At 42.3% G+C, this 16612-nt stretch overlaps 1 protein-coding gene across 1 annotated transcript in view; it reads left to right on the top strand.

The window, feature by feature from the left end:
* Nucleotides 1-12306, top strand: part of LOC309559495 (cytochrome P450 2H2-like) — a 95005-nt gene extending 82699 nt beyond the window's left edge. The window contains exon 9 of the mRNA XM_082262769.1: nucleotides 12077-12306. Coding sequence (XP_082118895.1) covers nucleotides 12077-12258 — 182 coding nt within the window. The 3' untranslated portion in view covers nucleotides 12259-12306. The remainder of the gene's footprint in view (nucleotides 1-12076) is intronic.
* The last annotated feature ends 4306 nt before the right edge of the window (nucleotides 12307-16612 follow it).

Below are 16612 nucleotides of genomic sequence, written 5' to 3'. Positions count from 1 at the left end.
CACCCTTCTGTTCCCAGAGCAGCAGTTGAGGACCAAGTCGTGGAGACTGAACCCCTCCTTGTTGAAGGACCCCGCGGAGGTTAGAAAGTTAGAGGATACTCTAAACAATTTCTTCCGTGACAATACCACGCATCACCATTTGGGGAAACCCACAAGTGTGTGATCAGAGGCTCTCGCATCAATCTCTCCACATGCCTAAAAAGAGACAACAGAGGAGAGTTGACTCCTTGGTAACCCAATTAAAATATTTAGAGGCATCACACAAAAGATCGCAAGCCCAAAAACACTAATGGATCTCATCGCTACTATTAGAGGAGTTAAGCAAACAAACTAAACGCAGGCTTATTTTGAACCAGAGGCTGTTCTATGAACATGGGAACAAGAGCGGCCATTTTTTGGCTCGCGTTGTGCAGGCGACTAGAACCTCTAACCAAATTCACCATTCTACAGGGCCGAGGCAGTGCAATCCTATCAAGAAATTACGAGATTGCTCAACACTTTGAAAAATACTACCAGAGATTATACAATATTCGTTCAAGAACCTCCGACTCCCCCTCAGACATAGAACGCATCGGTCGGATCAAAACCTTTCTAGCAAAGTACAGCTCGACACCTATCCAGGCCCATATAGTTGGGGACTTGGAGCGTCCCATCACCCCTGATGAATTGGCCTGTGCATTAAAACAAATGAAACCGGCAAAATGTCGGGGACCAGACAGTTTATCACTCCATTACTACAAATGTTTCCAAACAATTCTCTCCCCTAAACTTCTGGTGCCCTTGAATGCCATTTCTCACTCTCCCGTATTTCCCAAAAGTTTCCTAAAAGCACATATAACAGTGATCCCGAAAGAGGTTAAGGACACAACTCGGGTAGAAAACTACAGACCGATAATCCTCCTCAATGTGGATTTTAAGATATATGCGAAGATTCTTGCAAATAGACTCCTTCCCCTAATTTCCTCCCTGATAAATCTAGATCAGGTAAGCTTCATACCGGGCAGGGATGTCCGTGACAACACCATCAAAGCCCTCATTCACCATAGGCTCTCCTTAGGTGCTGAACAAGGCTTTCTCATCTCCTTGGATGCCGAGAAGGCGTTCGATAGGGTGGATTGGGACTATATGGGTGAGGTGCTGCGTGTGATTGGCTTGCCCCCCCAAATGCTCAAAAGCATCCAGGCTCTTTACTCTACCCCCACCGCTCGGGTGAGGGTTAATGGCCACCTGTCGGATGCCTTCGACATCGGGAATGGAATGCGCCAGGGATGCCCCCATTCCCCTCTAATTTATGTCCTGATGCTAGAACCCTTTCTTAAAAGAATCCACTCCAACTCGGACATAAGAGGTGTTACCATACACGCAACAGAACACAAGGTTGCAGCAGCATTTGCCGATAACCTCGTCCTAATTTTAACATACCCACAAATATCCCTGCCAAACTTGTTAAGTGATTTAGAACACTTCGGAACACTGTCAAATTTAAAGATAAATTGCGCAAAATCCCACGCTTCAAACATTTCTCTCCTTACTACACTGCGAATGGCTTGCAAGGAAAATTTCCCTTTCACCTGGAAACCCAATGCTATAAAGTATTTGGGTATCCAAATCCCCCTACGCCTTTAAGCGGTAGTATACTCTGCTATATGACTTTTACCTACAGGTAAGCCTATAATAAGGCTTACCTGTAGATACAATTAATATCTCCTAAACCTGCACGGTTTAGGAGATATTAAACCTGCATGCAGCCGCTGACGTCTGCGGCGCATGCGCTCTGAATTTCCGGCGGACCTTCAGAGCTCCTTGCCGTATCTTGCTGGAAAGTGAAACTCCCGCGCGCATGTGCGGGAGTGACATCATCTCGGCTTCGGCCACTCACACGCCGGACTTGACAAACCAGGAAGAGACGCAGAGGGAGCATGTCAGCTCCCTCAGCGTTGTCCAGACAACCGTGTCGGGGCTTCATTCTAAGGTAAGTATTTCATACTAGCTCATTATGCCTTTGTCTTACAGGTTTTTTTTTTTTTTTTTTTTAGGAGTATACAACCGCTTTAAGGACTTATATGAGCTGAACTTCAAACCACTGATTGTTAAAATTCAGGAGGATCTTAAAAGATGGATGGGGCTTAACCTCTCCTGGTTTGGCTGTATTGCTCTCCTTAAAATGAATGTGCTCCCTAGACTGCTATTTGTACTGCAGACAGTGCTGATTGCCCTTCCAAATGCCTTTTTTTCTGAGTACAAATGGGCTTGCACCGAATTAATTTGGAAGAAATCACCACCACGCATTAAATATGCATGCCTAACGCTTCCAAAACTCAGGGGGGGGGGGGGGTTGGTCTGCCTGTCTTATATCAATATTACCTGGCCTGTTACTTAGCTAGAATTGTGGATTGGAGGCTCCACTCTAGATCAAAAGCATGGGTATCATTAGAAAACCACCTTTCTTATAGTTCACTGAGGTTTTTGCCCTGGCTCCCATCAAAGCATCATACCAAGCAGTCTCAGGACTATCCTCTCATTGGGGCAACCCTCTTGTGTTTTAAGATAGCTTGTAAGATGGCTTCTCTTTCATCCATTCCTGGCCCTTTGACCTCTATTCGAGGTAACCCTGACTTTGGCCCAGGACTGTTGCACTCCTTCCTCCGGGAGGAATGGCCCAGCGAGGAAATATTGGCCCACCATTTCTCAATAAGGGGTAATCTCTTCTCATTTCCCCAACTAATAGCCAAATCCTTGACAAAATTATTTCCATCCTGGACCTATAGGCAAATTCATCATTTTCTCACATCCCCACCCATGGCTGAACTATGGGGGAGATCGCTGTCGCCTTTCGAGGTGCTATGCACTCGGAAATCCCCTCAAAGCCACCCAATCTCTCAAATTTATGCCCTCCTTATGGGAGGTATCCCCCAAGCAACAGATAGAGTTAGAAAGGCCTGGGAGTCGGACCTGCAGATCTCCCTTTCAGAGGCAAATTGGGAGAGGATTAATGAATTTGTTCATAAAGGTGGTACAGGACTCCATCCCTCTTACACAAATTCTACCCCAATAGCTCAAAGAAATGTTGGAGATGCGACAAGGAGGGATCCATGCTACATATTTGGTGGAATTGTAGTCTTCTCCAGCCATTCTGGAAAAAGTTCCATGAGATAACCTCTCAAGTGACTTCATACCCCTTAGAATTTTCTCCTGCTCAATACCTGCTATATCACACTCCTGTGCCCAAAAGGGACTATTTTAAATCTCTTGCGATGCACACGATCAATGCCGCAAAATTATGTATCCCCAACCATTGAAAATTGATGCGCGTCCCGTCTGCAGCAGAGTGCTTCACCCGGGTAAATAAAACAGAAGAGATGGAAGAGCTAATAATTACCTCTCAAGATAGAATTCATAGGTTTTCTGCTACTTGGATGTGTTGGTCTAGTTTTTAGACCTCTGTGAAGTACTCGGAGGCTAGGGATGGAGCGATGCACCCATAGGCCATGAAGAGCTGACTCTTTGTCTTGAGGTGGCCAACCTTGGGTTGGGTGAGGGGAGGGGTGGGACAGGGTACCCCTCCTTTATATTTCAGATACCATGTTTCCACTCTTGATCATGTGTGTACCCCCCCTCCTTTTCCTTCTCCCTCCCCCCCGTTCTCTCTATCTCTCGATGCCCCCCCCCCCCTATTTTTCCCTTTTCCTCTTCCCTCTTATTCCTTTCACTCCACACTCTTCCCTCATGTTTGCCCTTACCCTTCTATGTCCCTTTTGCCCCACATACTGACGCAAGAAAGAGCGCCCTACTTTGTTTGACCCAATGGGAGAGGGGGCACTCTTCTCCCCTACAATTACGCCTACTGTTATATTTTGCTTTTTGTGAGCCAGTGGATGGTGTCAGTAGGGCAGTGGACGGTCTCGGTAGAGCAATTCACAATGCCAGAATTTTTTTTTATTTTTATTATTTTATTTTTTATTATTTTTTACAATTTTATTTTTTTTTTATAATTTTGTTACAATTTGTTTTTAATTAATTTTTCCACAATGCTTGGGGTGGAGGATGGACAGTTGGATGGTGTCAGCAGAGCAGTGGATGGTGTCAGTATTGTTTTGTTTTTAATATATTATTTTCAATTTTTTTTTTACAATTTTATTTTTATTATTTTTTAATGTATTTTCTTAATAGTTTTTTCTCACATTGCCTGGAGAGGGAGGGGCAGGATTGGGCAGTGGACAGTGTCAGTAGAGCAGTGGATGGTTTCAGTAGTTTTTTTTTTTTACTACTTTTTTCTTACAAATTATTTATTTGTTTACATTTTTTTATTTTCTTTCTTTTATTTATTTTTTTCTCACAACCCTTTTTTTTTTTTTGGGGGGGGGGGGGGGGAGGGAGTTGGGGTAGTGGACAGTGTTGGTAGGGCAGTGGACTGTGTCAGTAGTTTTTCATTTATTTATTTATTTATTTTTACATTGTTTGTATTATTATTTATATTATTTATTGCAATTCCATATTTGAGGGATTTGATGAGGTATCAGGGGTCTAAACTGACCCCTGATATCTCCCCTTTGAGACAGAGAAAAGGACTGGGGATAGAGATTTCCTAGTTCCTTTCTCTGCAGCCACAGCTGCACTTGCAGATGAATGAACAGGAGACAGAGGCTCCTATTCATTCATAAACTGAAACATTGTAAACACAGTTTCTAATGCTTCAGTTATTAATGGACAGAGTCACTCATAACTGACTCTGTTCATTCAAAAAAGGAAGAGGCCAGTAAATTACATGTTTACGGGCCCCTTTCACCATTCTCCATTCTCTATCCTGACAGTTAGCTGTGGGGGAAAGAGGGGTCCCGAGAAGGACGCAGGGGGCAATCAGTATGATTGGTGCGGGCAGTTACAGGAACTAATCTTCCTGTATACCTTTCAATAAGGCAGCTGACAGCTGCGGGAATGAGAGGATGAGAAGTGGAGAGGAGAAGCTTCTCCTCCTCTCCCTCCTACGGCTGTCAGCTGCCTAATTGAATGGTATATAGGGAGATCGGTGTCTGTAACTTCCTGCACCAATCGTCTCGACTGTCAGCCAGGGACAGCTCATCCATAGGTGCAGGGTGGGTCAGAGCACAGTGCCCCCTTCTCTCCTTGGCCCATGGATAATATGACACTGGGTCCAGGGGGGGGCACCATTGTTGGATTGTACTTAAGGCATCAGTTGCTTTGTTCACCTTTTTTTTTTAAATTCCAACTTCCCTATGTATCAATATACCAATAATGTATCTCAGCATTAATGTTGCAGGAAAGGAAAAGCTTTCTCTATATTCTCTATATTCCCAAACTCGCAGTCACAATTAAAAAAGAAAATGTGTTCATGCTGGGCTCGGCTGCATCATTCATTCACTGTGAATGGGAGTTCTGTGAATGGGAGAACTACAAGTACTGACAAACTTTGCGGCTGTCGGCTTGTAGCTCTCAATGAACTACCAGGGTGCTGTTGAGCACTCCAGGTAGTTCATTGTTTCTTCCTCTCATTGTTTAACTGCCTGCTTGTACGAGGTGCGAGCAGACAACTTACACTGACAGTCTGCAGGAGTCCTGCATTGTACCTGCAATCTGCTGATCTCAGGTGCAATGCTTTCCAGGCCCCCAGTAAAAAATAAATGCACATTTTTTTTACCTTCATTTATTATATATTTTTTTTTTTTTTTTTTGAAAAAGTGAACTTATCCTTTAAATTAGGCAGGCCCTATACTACATAACTGATGGTAGGTCTAAAGGAGATTGTACAATCAGATTGTACAGTATAAGGCCACCCTAAGGAAGAAGTAGAAAAGTGGATGGAAATAAAAAAAGAGGCGGTATAGTGATGAGGGAGGTGTGGTCTATAGTGGTAAAAACACACCCTATTCTGTAATACAGCAAGGCAGTGCATGATGGGTTATGAGGTTTCAGATGAAAAGGTAGCCGGCAACTCCAGAATCCAGTTAAAAGAAACATCTTTATTGGATGAAAACAGCTTAAATGTTTTGAGTTGTTGAGTTGCGATCAAGGATTTGTGGCGAAACATGTAAGGCTCCTTTCACACTTGTGCGACTTGGCACTACAAAGTCGCATGACAAGTCCTACCCCGTGATTTCCAATGAGTACCGTTCATATCTGTGCGACTTCAAAGTTGTCCTTGCACTACTTTTTTCCAACTTTGATGCAACTTGAGGTCCATAGACCTCAAGATTACACCGGCATTGCTTCAAGTCACATCAAAGTCACGCGGCTTTCAGGTGAAAAGTGGCCTTAGCTGTTTTTATCCGCCTATATATAGCAATAAAGGTTATTAATTTTACTGGATTTTGAAGTTGCCGGCTACCTTTTCTTCTGACCACATGATGATACAAGAAGTTATTGACTAAGGCTTCTTTCACATGGCCGCTCCGGTGTTTGGCTCCGCTGCGGGACTTTTGTGTCATTCGCTCCGTATGTCCGCATATCATCCCATCCGTTTGCGGATGATATGCGGACATAATGTAAGTCTATGGGCATTGCGGATGTCAGCGGATGACACCGCTGACATCCGATTTTCCTTCCTTTCTGTTTTTTGAACGGAGGAAAAATAGGGTTCTGTTCCGTTCCAAAAAACGGAACAGAACTGAAAGGAAGAAAATCGGATGTCAGCGGATGGTATTCCGCTGACATCCGCAATGCCATTGACTTACATTATGTCCGTAAATCATCTGCAAAAAAAATAGGATGATTTGCGGACATACGGAGCCCTTAGATGCATTTTTAACCACTTGCCTACAGTGCACTTTCACCCCCTTCCTGCCCAGACCGATTTTCAGCTTTCAGCGCTCTCACACTTTGACTGAGAATTACTCATGCAACACTGTACCCATACAAAAATTGTGTCCTTTTTTTCACACAAATAGAGCTTTCTTTTGATGGTATTTGATCAATACTGGGTTTTTTATTTTTTGTGAAATGAAAAAAAATCCGCGCTTAGGATAATTAAAGTTGATGCTGGCTGCAGCCCACCTGTACACTATATTCCTAGGAGTATAGTAAGATAAAAAGAATCCAAGAATTCAGGATCAGACTTCACCAGGCTCCAATCTTCTGCGGAATCGTTCTGTCTGCTCTTCCAGGATTGCCCTCTCCATACGTGACGTCATCAACTCCAGTGTCCAATCCAGTGCACAGGACCCCGACACGGAGGACTCGGGCAGGACATTGGACCATACTAGCGATACAGTAATAAGGGGACCCCCAGGATTATTTATCCAAGGCTTGATACCCCTGCAGGGGTGATCAAATCTGGTGAGTGCGGTCCAAGGGGTGCGGGGAGCACTGAATGGTCACCGGCACTCGAGCATCACCATAATTTCTGCCAGAGCACCTGCACCAGTCACTTTTTGCACCCCTAATCTAGGGAGTGTTTCACCATAGTGGGACTCACCTTTCCTCTAGGACTTTAGCCATTACGGACTTACCAGTACCTGAAGTTCTGATGTTATATCTTTAGCGTCTTATTTATATACCTGCGTTCTAACATTTGATGCTTCTTATTGTAGAGCTTGCACTTTTTAAAGATTTCACTTTTTAAAGATTTCACAGTTCACGTATGTAATAATATATGATTTTAGGTTGATTCAATATATTTTTACCAATCCTTTTTAGGTTGGCTTTACTCATTTTTAAGGTTCACTCACCTAGGAACTAATTTATTTATTTATATTTGGAGCTTGCACCAGTAAGATTGTGCATTTTTCACAGAATTCGATCACCTATTTCTTGCACTTAACCCCAGATTTTTTTCATTAGTATGAAGCACCTGACACTTTATTTCATATTCAATATTTATTTATGAAGCACAAGACACTTTATTAATTCTATATTTAACATTTATTTTAGCATCATTAGAAAGCAAACGGATTAGCAGGTATATACTGGCAGTGCCATCAACCTGTTCTTGCATTTTTTATTTTTTGTGCTATAAATAAAAAAAGACTGAAAATATCGTGAAAAAACGCATTTTTCTTTGTTTCTGTCATAAAATTTTGCAAATTAGTCATTTTTCTTCACAAATTTTGGCCAAAATTTATACTGCTACTTATCTTTGGTAAAAATAACCCAAGTAAGTGTATATTATTTTGTCTTTGTGAAAGTTATAGAGTCCACAAGCTATGGTGCGAATCATTGAAAATTGATCACACTTGATCACACCTGATGTACTGAAGGCCTATCTCATTTCTTGAGACACTAAAAAGTCAGGAAAGTACAAATGACCCCTTTTTGGAAAGTAGACATTCCAAGGTATTTAATAAGGGGCATGGTGTGTTTTTTGAAGTTGTAATTTTTTCCCACAATGCTTTGCAAAATGAAGATTTTTTTTTTTTTTACAAATTTCCGTATTAACAGTTATTTCTCTCACACAGCACATGTATACTTGCAACTACACCCCAAAACACATTCTACTACTCTTCCTGAGTATGGCGATACCACATGTTTGAGACTTTTTCACAGCCTGGCCACATACAGAGGCCTAACATCCAAGTAGCAGCGTCCGGCATTCTAGGAGCATAAATTACACATATAATTTCCTGACAACCTATCGCACTTTTGAAGGCCCTGGAGCACCAGGACAATGGAAACCCCCATAAAATGACCCCATTTTGGAAAGCAAACAGCCCAACGTATAATTTTTGAGGCATAATGAGTCTTTTGAATATATCATTTTTTTCCACAAGTTTTTGGAAAATGTGGAAAGAAAATGAAAACACATTTTTTTTACACAAAGTTGTCCATTTATGCAATATTTCTAACACATAGCATGTACATAGCAAAAATTGCACCCCAAAATACATTCTGCTATTCCTCCTGAGTATGGCGATACCACATGTGTAACACTTTTTTACAGCCTGGCCACATACATAGGCCTAACATCCAAGTAGCGCTTTTCACAAAGTTGTCCATTTATCCACTTTAAGACTGAGCCTATTTTTGACACTTGGTGTTTACAAGCTAAAATCATTTTTTTGCTAGAAAACTACTTGGAACCCCCAAACATTATATATTTTTTTTTAGCAGAGACCATAGAGAATAAAATGAAGATCGTTGCAATATTTTTTATCACACCATATTTGCGCAGCAGTCTTCCAAATGCGATTTTTTTTGAAAAAAATTCACTTTTTTGAACTAAAAAATAAGAAAACAGTAAATTTAGCCCAATTGTTTTCCATAATGTTAAAGATAATGTTACGCCGAGTAATTAGATACCCAACATGTCATGCTTCAAAATTGCGCATGCTCACAGAATGGCGCCAAACATTGGTACTTAAAAATCCCCATAGGCAACATTTTAAAAATTTCTGCAGGTTACTAGCTTAAAGTTACAGAGGAGGTCTAGGACTCAAATTATTGCTCTCGCTCTAACGATTGCGGCGATACCTCACATGTATGGTTTGAACACCGTTTACATATGTTGAGTTGTTGAGTTGTGATCAAGGATTTGTGGCGAAACATGTAAGGCTCCTTTCACACTTGTGCGACTTGGCACTACAAAGTCGCATGACAAGTCCTACCCCGTGATTTCCAATGAGTACCGTTCATATCTGTGTGACTTCAAAGTTGTCCTTGCACTACTTGCGTATGCGTTTGCTTCTGCGCGCGAGCTAACGGGGACAGGGCGCTTTAATTTTTTTTTTTTTTTTTTCCTATTTATTTTATTTATTATTTTTTTATTTTTACACAGTTTAAAAAAAAAATGTTTTGATCATTTTTATTCCTATTACAAGGAATGTAAACATCCCTTGTAATAGAAATAGGCATGACAGGTCCTCTTTATTGTGAGATCTGGGGTCAAAAAGACCTCACACCTCACAACTACACTAAAAAAGAAAAAAAAAAAATTATGTTGAAAGAGGAAAAAAAAAAAAGAAAAAAAAAAGCGGCCTTTTAAACCGGTTGCTAGGCAACGTCTTTTGACTTAGCTCCGGTCCTCCAAGACCATAGAGTCGAGTGAGGGCCATCTTGCCCTCACTCGACTTCCTGTCTCTGAGGATCCGGGACCGGATAGTTTTCCCCGCTGCCGGCGGGTCCGGTAAGCTGGGAAAAAGTCTGGGACGCGGCAGGAGGGGGGGGGCACCTCTTCCCCTGCACCGTAAGGGTATTTCCGCGGCGAATCTGCCACTGGGACCCCCCTTATCTGAAAGCCGACCGCCCGCCGTTTCAAAAAATACTGGGGTTATGGGGGCTATCTGCTGCCATAACCCCAGTATTTCGCTTTTAATGGCTGACGCATATAGTCGTTAGGCGGTCAGTAAGTGATTGCATGTATATGGCAAACAGGTGACGATGACTGATGGGGTGACAGATGACGATGACTGATGGGGTGACAGGTGACGATGACTGATGGGGTGACAGGTGATGATGATTGATGAGGTGACAGGTGATGATGATTGAAGAGGTGACAGGTGACGATGATTGATGAGGTGACAAGTGACGATGATTGATGGGGTGACAGATGACAATCACTGACGGGGTGACATGTGACGATGATTGATGGGGTGACAAGTGACGATCACTGATGGGGTATCAAGTGACGATGATTGATAGGGTGACAGATGACGATGACTGATGGGGTGACAGGTGACGATGACTGATGGGGTGACAGGTGACGGTGATTGATGGGGTGACAGGTGAAGGGCGATGGTCACTGATGGGTGACAGGTGACGGGCGATGGTGCACGGCGGTACTGATTGGGGTGCTATTGCAAAAAACGGGCAACGCACAGGCGTCCCGCAATTTGCAATGATTTCCGGATCGCGGGCAGAATCGCGGTGATTCTGCCCGCGATCGCTGCGCTCACATGTGAACGTTATGGGTGTCAATTTCTGGGCACTGATGAGGTGACTGTTGGGTGACAGGTGACATTGGGGGGGGCTGAGGACTGTGTGGGGGGACCTTTATTAGTGTGATTTTACTGTAATTTTACTTTTGCAGGTATACAGAGCAGTAACTCACTATTTCTAGCTCTTCTCCCCTCATACTGGAAACTGTGTGAGGGTAGAAGAGCTAGTAACAGTGAGTTACTGCTCTTTGTTTACATTTTGTGATCGGCTGTGAATGGATTCACAGCCGATCACATAGTAAACAGTCACTGTCAGTGACTGTTTACTATTGCCGGTGACAGCTGTGTTCCTACGGAACACAGTGCCACAGACATGACCGTGCTGCGCGCTTCCGATCGCGCATGCGCGGTCATCTCCCGGGCGCCTCCATTGTGATCGGCTGTGTCATTGGTTGTGTTCCAATCACGTGGGAAACAGCCACGCCCATTGGCTGTTTCCCCCCTGCCGGTGACGGGGGGTGTCCCGGGGACACCCCGACACCGGCAGTGCAGGGCGGAGCGCACATGATCGCGCGCCTGCCCTGCATTCCTGGGATCACGTCATATGACGTCTTCCCAGGATAATGGTCGCACCGCTCCGACCGTCAATTGACGGCGGGCGGGCGGCAAGTAGTTAAAACTTTGGCAGAAAGGACATTAATAAGGCTTCTATTTATTATAAATAGTGAAATTCTGCCTGAAAAGATGAATGTTGCATTTAATCTGGCCCTGGCCTAAAGCCCTGTACACACGCAACTAATTTCTGCCGACCGGTCGTCCGTCTTTTGTGTGATGTCTTGATGATTTTGAGTGGTGTCTGTTGGTTGGAATGTGCTCTAGACTGCACACGAATTTTCCCGCACTACAGAATTCTACTTCAGAAGTGATGTCATGTGTTGGTTTGCTTTCTTTGTGTTCTTTCTTCTCTGAGCATGCCCAGTCTTGCCCATAAGATTTTTCCCTGTCAAAATCTGTACTGACTGCATGGAAATGGGACGTGTTTTGACAGAGGACAAAAATTTTATAGCCTGCACACCAGAATTTTTTCGGCCGAAAAGTCGGAGTCGGTTGTCGGAAGCATCATACTAAGAAGCCGAAAATCGGCGGATCTGTCGTCGGACGAAAATTCCCGGCCGAATTTCGACGCGTGTGTACGAGGCTTAAGCCTAAGCTTTTAGTAATTATCTTTTACACATTTTTTTCTTCTTTCCCAGGAAAACGTGTGTGTTTGGGAGAGGGTCTAGCTCGCATGGAACTCTTCCTTTTTATTACAACCATTCTCCAAAGATTTACTCTGAAACCCACCATGGACAGAAAGTACTTAGATATTACACCGGAGCCCAAAACCAATGCTTCCAGACCTTGCGAATATGAGATGTTGGCTGTGCCACGCTGAAGAACCATTGTATATTCTGGTGTTATTGGATATCTTGTTCATATTTTAAGAGCAATTTATAAATAATATTGCAACATCTTATAGACTTTTATTGTTCTCTCTATAAAGTTCTATAAACAAAAAGTGCCTGAGTGCTAGCACCTGGTCATGAATTTATTTCAAACCAGGAACATTGTTTGCCTGGAATCTGTTCACTTCATGATTGTGTGAGATACGTCTCAGCATACATTATTGGAGCCTCAACTAGCCCCAGGAATGGTATGTGAATAGTTCAGTGTTGTACAGTATGTAAAAAGAAGTACTTGTTAAAACATACTGAATTTATTTTACTATAAGCAATTTTCCCATCTACTATCACCCAAGTTATCTGAACTATATAAAGTTATCCTTAAAGGAGGCTCCTTCCAGATGAAATGTTATTGGCAAATATGTCCCTTATCCCTAAACCCGACAAAGACAACATTCTCCCGCAAAACTATAGACCGATTTCCATTATCAATAATGACCTTAAGATCTTTTGTAGACTTTTAGCACACAGATTCTCCTCAGTTATTGCCCCCCTAATATCTCCTTTCCAATCAGGCTTCATCCCCGGCCTTCAGAACACTGACAATATACGCCTCGCAACTAACATTATCCAAGAAGCGAACATCAAATCTGAACCTCTTCTTCTTTTAGGTTTGGACATAAATAAAGCCTTCAATAGTGTCTCTTGGGACTACCTGAATAATATCCTTCCTAAATATTGCATACATGGAGAATTTTTACACGCTTTTCCAGCATTATATAAAAGCCCTTGGACTAGAGTTCGTATTCAAGGTTTTTTGAGCTTGGTAGAGGTACCAGACAAGGATGTCCCCTATCCCCGTTACTTTTTGCCCTAGCCATTGAACCCCTTGCCATAGCTATTTTGTCCCATCCCGATATTAAAGGATATCATTCCTCCAATAAAATTTATAAACTCAGTATGTACGCTGATTACATGCTACTTTTTATATCTCAACCTATAACTTCTCTACCAAACCTGTTTAAGACTCTACAAATATTCTCCTCCTTTTCAGGCCTTACAGTTAATGTATCCAAATCTATTGGTATGCCACTAAATATTCCCACTTCACAGCTTAGCGCTCTTCAACAATCCTTCAAATTTACGTGGTCCTTCTCTGCTATCTCCTATTTAGGGGTTCACCTCACCCCAGACATTAGTTCCCTTTTTGCAAAAAATTCACTCCTCTCTTTTTAAAAATCAGAAGGACCCTCAAAATGTGGAAGGCCTTTCACATCTCCTTTTTAGGCAGGGTCACTGCAGTCAAAATGACTGTCCTACCAAAGGTCCTATACCTATTTAGAGCTGTTCCCATTAGGCTGAACAAGTACCTCATTACGAAATTTCAAAAATAAATTAATACGTTTATATGGACAAAATCCCATCCCCGGTTTTCTAAAATGGTTTTATTTACTTCACAACACAAGGGTGGATTGGGAGTACCTGACTTTTGGCTATACTATTTATCCTCTCGATTTTCTCAAATAGCCCAATGGCATATCCCAAACTCCAAAATTCCCAGGATACAGTTTGAAAAACAGTCTATTCTCCCTTACCATATCTCTGGAATTCTGTGGTCAAAAAATATTCCATTACACAAACTCAAGTCCTTAAATTTACTTGACTCACAATCACTATCGCTCTGGAGAACATATTTTTTTCTAAATTCCATTTGTCCTCTACAATTTCTATCAATGCCACTTACCTTGGTGACCCAAAATTCCCATTAGGTCTACATAACACGAGTATCCTCTCTCCTTGAATTAGTAAAAACCTAACAACTCTGTCTAATTCATTACTAATTCGAGGTTTGTTGATTTCTCTTCTCTACATTCAAAGTACCAAATTCCTGAATTCGGAGCATTGCAACTTTCTACAAATTCGACATTTCTATCATACACATTATCCACTATCCAACCTAGATTCCCCTACCTTTTATGAAAATATATGCCTCAAAAACTCTAAAGGTAAAGGCCTTATTTCTTTAATATATAACAACTTAATCAATACCACTCCTCGAAATAAGCTCCCATATACTGTATGTTCAAATGGGAAAATGAATGTTCACTGACCCTAACCTTAGGAGATTGGTATACCAATATTGACAATCTCAAAAAGTGTACAAGATCCCTCACTATTAGGGAAACACCGATCTAATTGCTTACTAGATGGTATTTAACACCTCTTAAATTACATGCTATTTTCCCTTCCACTCCTTCGAATTGTTTCAGAGGTTGCTCCTCTCCGGGATCCTTTACCCATATATTTTGGTATTGTGATAAAATCTCTTATATCTTGCGCCAGTTGGAAATTTTTTCTTCGAAAATCGCAGACACTAAGATCACACTTTATCTAACTGCTTGCTTTTTTCCATGATTATTAATCTATCTACAGTATATTTCAAACTAGATTGATTCACACAATCTCTGCAGCTATACAATGGTTGATTGCCAAACACTGGTAATCAAATTCTTTCCCTGTTTCACAACTTAAAAAAATAATACATTTGATCTATATTATGGAAAGAATCTTTCATACCATCTACAACTCTATGACATTTCACACTAATAAATGGGACCCATGGATTACACACTCTATCTTTAATAACACGAGACATTATCTTGGATGTTGTTATATATCTATTTCCAGTATCTATATCTTTGATATCATTGTTATCAAATTTCCGTATTGGACTGAGATAACTTGGGAATACGTAAGAATGTTATATTTATGTTTACTCTACATGATAACATTATTTGTCTTGTTAATGTACCAACTTTGTACCACATTTTTCTGTTTGCTTCCAATAAAAGTTTGTATACAAAAAAAAACCATACTGAATTTATGTAGGATTTCCTAACTGGAACATGAACATATGGCAGGCTGAGGGTTGCATGTTAAGGTGGAAAAGTGATTATATAAACCAGGGTTTTTCAACTGGAGTTCCACGGCACCCTGGGGTGCCACAAAGAGTCCTCAGGGGTACTGCTGCAAAATGACATATAGCCTTTTACAGTCAGATCATGAAAGGGCTAATGTCTGTGCAAAGAGAGGAGAGAGAGAGAGCTCACCCCTCACCGCCCCCTGGCTTTCTCCTCCATCTACTGTACACTGTTATCTGTACTCTTGCTAAAACAGAAAGCTGTGCAAACCACCCACCTACGTCCTGCCAACGTTGACATCATTGGTTGCTAAGGACAGGTCCGGTGGCTTTCACAGCTTTTAGTTTTGCCAGCAAGAGTACAGATAACAGCGCAGAGGAGGAGAGAGCTGGCGGGGGGGGGGGGGGGCTCTCACCCTCCTCTCTGTACACAGACATTAATAGAGTAACCTTTTTATGACCTCATAGAAAAGGCTAAATTACCTCTCCCTATCTCCTCTCCAGGCTGCTTATGTCCCATGGGTGGGGGTATTAATTTAACCACAGTGTATTTATAGAGCGATAGAGCAGCATGGCATCTGGGACTATTTATCCACCCCTCAGCTCTCTCCCTCAGTCTCCTCACGTATCACTAATCTACTATCTGATATATCAGTCTGGATGTCACACCACTACCTCAAACTCAATCCGTCCAAAACCGAGCTTATAATCTTTCCTCCACCAAGTGCCCCTTCCCCTGATCTCTCTGTCAATATCGATGGAATTACTATCAGCCCATCCCCGCATGTCAAGGTCCTAGGTGTTGTTCTGGACTCTGAACTCTCTTTTAAGCCCCACATCCAATCACTGTCCAAATCCTGCCGCCTTAACCTCCGCAACATCTCCAGAATACGCCCCTTTCTAACCAAAGACACAACAAAGCTCCTAGTTCACTCCCTGGTCATCTCGCGCCTCGACTACTGCAATTCCCTTCTCATTGGCTTACCTCTATACAGGTTATCCCCCCTTCAATCCAACATGAATGCTTCCGCCAGGCTCATCCACCTCACCAATCGCTCAGTGTCCGCTGTTCCTCTTTGTCAAGCCCCCCACTGGCTTCTGCTCACTCAACAAATTAAATTCAAAATACTAACAACATCTTACAAAGCCATCCACAACTTAGCCCCTAGCTACATCACTAGCCTAGTCTCAAAACACCAACCGAATTGCTCTCTTTGTTCCTCTCAAAACCTCCTGCTCTCTAGCTCCCTCATCACCTCCTCCCATGCTCGCCTCCAGGACTTTACCAGAGCCTCACCAATCCTATGGAACTCCTTACCCTTATCTGTCCGATTATCTCCTACTCTATTAGCTTTTAGACGATCTCTGAAAACCCTCCTCTTCAGAGAAGCCTATCCTACCCACACCTGACAACTGTACCTCCATTT

This window comes from Pelophylax lessonae, assembly GCF_965119305.1.
Source record: "Pelophylax lessonae genome assembly, chromosome: 7".
NCBI classification, from domain to species: domain Eukaryota; kingdom Metazoa; phylum Chordata; class Amphibia; order Anura; family Ranidae; genus Pelophylax; species Pelophylax lessonae.
Note: the sequence above shows the minus strand (reverse complement) of the source record. Positions and strands in the feature narration are given on the sequence as shown.